This window comes from Limulus polyphemus, unplaced genomic scaffold, assembly GCF_000517525.1.
Source record: "Limulus polyphemus unplaced genomic scaffold, Limulus_polyphemus-2.1.2 Scaffold158, whole genome shotgun sequence".
Lineage (NCBI taxonomy): Eukaryota > Metazoa > Arthropoda > Merostomata > Xiphosura > Limulidae > Limulus > Limulus polyphemus.
In genome coordinates, this window is record NW_013665768.1 from 231,825 (window position 1) to 237,040 (window position 5,216).

The following is a 5,216-nucleotide window of genomic DNA, read 5'->3' on the forward strand; positions in this document are numbered from 1 at the left end:
CGCAGATAGCTCTCGTGTAGCTTTATGCGAAATTCAAAACAAACAAACAAAACAAATCCAATGTGAACATGAAGAAGTGAAAGGCCTCTCACTCAATAGTCTTATCTGAAGCAGTGATATTTATCATGACATGTCTAACGTTTTATATAATCCTATCCGCAGTGTAGATAAGAAGAAATATATATAATAATATTCAGTGTGTGTGTGTGTCACGTAACTCCTCCTAAACTGCTGGACTCACCAATTTCTAAATGGCACCAAACGAACTGTCTCGGCCTTTCAAGGTTTGCACAAAGGTAAAACTTTTCTCACAACAACTTGGTGAACTGGGGAATTTTCAGGAAAACACTTTTAAGGGAATTCCCCGAAAGCGGACCCCAAATTATAATTGATTTACATAAGACCATGTAAATAAGTAGGCCCACTAATTACCGTTCGTAACTTGGTTAAAGACATTAAACTTGCATTATAGCGGCAATGATCATTAAATTGCAAAATACTAGTTCAACCATTACATTTGCGATATAGCGTCCCTGTAAGTTTGGGCCATAGATCCACCGGTTCGCTAGTATCTATTATACTCTACATAATCCCAATACATATAATTAACCAAACAACTTTTTTGTGTTAAAAGAATTCACAGTATGTCCCGAAGAGGATACTTCTTCAGACTTTGTTATATAACCATCTCACTGAATTTATTTCCCTGGTTATCCGTGTTGCTTTGTCTAACGTACAGAAATAAGTGAAGTTGTATCCACTCAGACAACAGTTTGAACTAAGTTATGCGAATACTTTCATTGCCATCAATAGAAGATAGAATATATGATTAGATTAACACAAGTGGGTAAGTAAAACTCTTTCATTCCCTTTACAATCCTAATACATGTAACGGTTGTAACCAATCAAACAACTTTACAAGAGCATGCGCAGTATACACAACGAGGACATTTTTTTCCTCACCTTGCAACGTAAACGCATTCACTGACTTTATCTCCATGGTTATACGTGTTGCTCTGTCTAACGCACGCGAATAATTCAAACGTAAGCAGTGTCCGCTCTTACAACAGTTCGAACTATATTATTTCAATACTTTCATCACCATCAATAACAACACAACTATTCCAGCCACACGAGGGGGTAAGTATTTGTTAATGTCTCTTCACTGTCTTGTTTTCAGTTACAGAAAGCCTCAGTCTTTATAGCTTCTACTTCTTTTTTATACGTCCAAAACTCGAAACTACCGCACCGATCATCACCAATCATAACTGGGTAATATTTTTATATCTGAGCAATAAATAAAACAATTGAAATTTCCATAAACATTATGTATCAGTTTTAACCAATAAAATTTACAAAAAAGAATAAGTTTCAAATATAGATCAATCAAAAAACAAACTTTAAAAAAATTATTTGTTTTTCTTTAGTGAAAATCTCATGAGTGTTGCAACACAAAAGTTTATTTGTTTGAAATTCACAATGGGCTATCTGTGCTCTGGGAAATGTAGCATATTTTACTATCTAAGTTATTTTGTAAACAGATTAAAAATTGGAAACTTGCATATTCATTGTCTTTTAAACTAAAAATAATAAAATATAAATTTAAAGAAACAAATTCTTATTAATTTCTTATTCATAAGCACAATCTAATACTCTTAAAAATACCAATTTGAGGAAAACGGAATAAACTATAAATATATACAAATGGAACTTTTAGAGAACGAGACTGTAATAACATTTTCTGCATAGAATACATTTTTATGAACAATACATCTAGTAGGTATAAGTAATGTGAACCAAATATGATGAAAATATTAACACATATGACACCTAAGAGTGAAATTAAGTATCAGATTTCACATACTATTGTATTCCGTTACACCAAGTTACCAAAAGCAGTATTTTGTTACATGTACCAAATGAAGTATGAGCATTTTAATGTTTATCATTTTTTAGCGAATTCCCGAGATGTTTTGCTGTTTTAAAGCATTTACAAAAAGGCTTATATTTTTCATTTTAGCTCAGACAAAATGATTATTCACAAAAAATTACAACTTTTGTCATCAAACAATTAGGCACTGCTCTACACATAATAGCAAAAAAAAACTGTTACTTGTAAGTAACATTTCTGATCTTGGTAACAGGATAGTAGTATGCCCAAAATTCGTTGAAACACAGACTTCAGACCAAAAACTAACTGAAATACAACGTTTTGTATTTATGCAATTAAAAGTTTGTTAAAGGCGACAATAACTTCCACTTAAAAACACTGTATTTCAAAGTAAATTTCAAAGTTGTATTGATAAAGAATAAACTAGTTTTATTTAAGAAAGGACTTGTGTCGCTAAAGTTTCATCGGAAAGAAATTATACGGGAAATTAACTAACGACTAGAGACGTAACAGTATGATATGAGGTTGAGATAAATTTGTAGTTTTGCCCCATAAAATTGTGCTGTTTGTACGTGTTCTGCTATAGCCGATTTTCTAGTTTTATTGTTTCTTTTATGTTCCTGTAATCTGCACTTTTAAGTACTTTTTAGTTTGACCAATATATATATTCAACTTTTACATTTACATTATATTTTATAAATTCCAGTTCTATCTTAATTATTTCATCTTTGGTACTCAAATATTTTGTTAATCTTATTCATAGGTTTATAAATGATGAAAAACATTAATCTTGGAATATAAGATAAACTCGAATATAACTCGAAATATTTTTACTGGCATAACTTTCAAATCGTGAGGATAATGCCATAGTAGGGTTTAGGTTTGTTTAAGTTATAAACAACGTATTACAAATCACGGTTACATTTGTCTTCTTTTTTAAATGTCGTAATGGTAGCTTCAGTTATAAATTCAAATTTTAAAAAGGGCGACTACTATTTTCATAATTTATGGACTATGTGTAAACTATATATATTTTGCTTATGATATATAACAAAATTTTACTACTAGTTACTTTCTACATTTCAGCTTCAGTACTAATACACATTGGTGACAACCAACGTGAGTTAACACGCATTTTAGATTTATACCGCTTTCAATGATCATTCGTACATTGAACTTTTTTGGTTGGTATTAATGACAAAGTGAGTAAAGTTCAATATTAAAAGTTAACTAACATACGCCAAACATAAAATAATGCACTTTGAAAAATTATTGCAAATTGACTATTAAGAAATCCATATTGAAATTTAACATTCTGAAAGTAGCCAGATATATATAGTGGGGGTGTAAATCGTGTTGATTATTAAATAATTCGTACTAAAGTATAAGAAATACATGTAGAAAGTAACCTCATACATAGTGAGGGTATTTAAAACTATTAACCATTAAATAATAAGATAACAAAACAATTTACGCTTGTGTATAGATTTTGTACTGTCTTTTTGTTGCGCTATTTCGTCAATCTAGAATCATGAGGCTTTTCTTAATGTAGAATTTCACTTTTTTAAAAAGAGATTTCACGATCAGATGTTATGCTGCAGCTTCCTTCTCAAACCAGTGATGTAATAAACATACTATTGTTTCCAGAAGTATCATAATGTCATCTGAGGAAAAAGAGTCGAAAGGAATAAATAAACTAGAAGACTTAGTTGGAGAATTTGGACCCTGGCAGAGAAACCTGTTTCTCATTTCTTTCATTAACTTGATGCCAATTAGTTGGCAGATTCTCGTACCGACATTTTTTACTCCTGAAATCGACCATTGGTGCAGTCCACCACCAGCCTATTGGAATCTCACTGCCAACCAGTGGAAATCCCTAGCTATTCCTCAAATAACAAGTGAAAACAACACTGTTATCTACAGCTCTTGTCTCATGTATAAAACCATTACTGATTCGCCTTCAGAAAGAGAATATTCGAATGTCACGTGCACATCGTGGGAGTATGACAATTCTTTCTACGCTTCAACTATTATTGATGAGGTGAGATTAGAATAATGAAATCGGTTACACATGACAATACAAAACAGATTCAATGGAAATTAAATGATTAAAACTTCTACGTTTAATGTTTAATCGACACTTTTACGTGATTATATGCAAAGTGTAGAATAGGTTAGCTGCAAGAAATTTGCTGTCATAGAAGACAAAATCATTCTATTAGTATGAATATATGAGTAAAGATTTATATGCATTCATGGTTGGCGGCTGCAACTGTTTGATTAATATGAATTAAATATTTGAAAGGACTATACTTGTTCTTAAAGTCACACAATAAAATAAACAAAATTTTGCTGTATACAACCGATAAAATATTTGTGTGAATGTTTGATTATAAATATTTCTTTAATGTTTTTCTTTATGGGTGACTTCTTTGTTTAGTATACTTTGTAATGTTCTTCGGTTCCTCATAACACCTAGCATTCAGCATAAGTCCCACATTTTAACCCTTGTTAATCAGAGAGCTTATAGAATATAACACCTGTAAAACAACGTTTATTATAACTCCTGTTCATGGACTGTGAGCTTAATTCGGTGAGTTTACAGTGTACAACAATGTTCAGTATAACTCCTGCACATGAACTGGTATTAGTTAGAGGAGTTTACAATATAGAACAATATTCAGTATAACTCTTGCTCATAAACTGTTATTAACTGGGTGAGTTAACAAGATACAACATCAGTTAAACAATGTTCAGTATAGTTCCTACTCTTAAACTATTGTTGGTTAGGTGAGCTTACAACTGATATGCAACATTAGTAAAGCAGCATTTAAAATAACTCCTACACTTCAAGTGTTATTGATGAGGTGACACTAATTATTAACTTCTAACTGTTTAACTGGAAAGTGTTTAGAAAGTTGTATAAATATTTATGTTACTCATTAAGCGTTTTTATTATTTTTGCGTAATGAAATTGATATAGTTTTATTATTATTCATGAGATTATCTTAAGAAAATAAACTTTTCTTGAGACTTCTAAACTTGCACTGATGGAGAATTAAAGTCTGCCATTTTAAATTAAAATAGACAAAACTGCCCTATTAAGCATCAATTGGTGAGACATGTGAACGTTATGCAGTAAGATATATCAACCTAAACTTCAGAGGGACAACTCTGATATAGCAGGCAACAAGAGTGCCCATGTAAAAATTATGAGACGGGACACCAACCATACCTATACGTAATGTTACGACAGCGAAAGTCACGTGACCCTGGTAACACGTAATGAGTTCTAAAAAGATCGGGGAACATCACGAATAATCCA

At 31.4% G+C, this 5,216-nt stretch overlaps 1 protein-coding gene across 3 annotated transcripts in view; it reads left to right on the forward strand.

The window, feature by feature from the left end:
• LOC106476681 (organic cation transporter protein-like) overlaps nt 1–5,216 on the forward strand; it is a 25,479-nt gene that overhangs the window by 3,173 nt on the left and 17,090 nt on the right. For 2 of the 3 annotated variants that reach the window (XM_013937319.2, XM_022381377.1), the window contains exons 1-2: nt 1,023–1,140; nt 3,539–3,932. In XM_013937319.2, the coding sequence (XP_013792773.2) occupies nt 3,549–3,932 (384 nt within the window). In that variant the 5' untranslated portion in view covers nt 1,023–1,140; nt 3,539–3,548. Of the gene's footprint in view, nt 1–1,022; nt 1,141–3,538; nt 3,933–5,216 lie in introns of those variants that run through there. The other variant, XM_022381376.1, reaches the window with a different exon arrangement.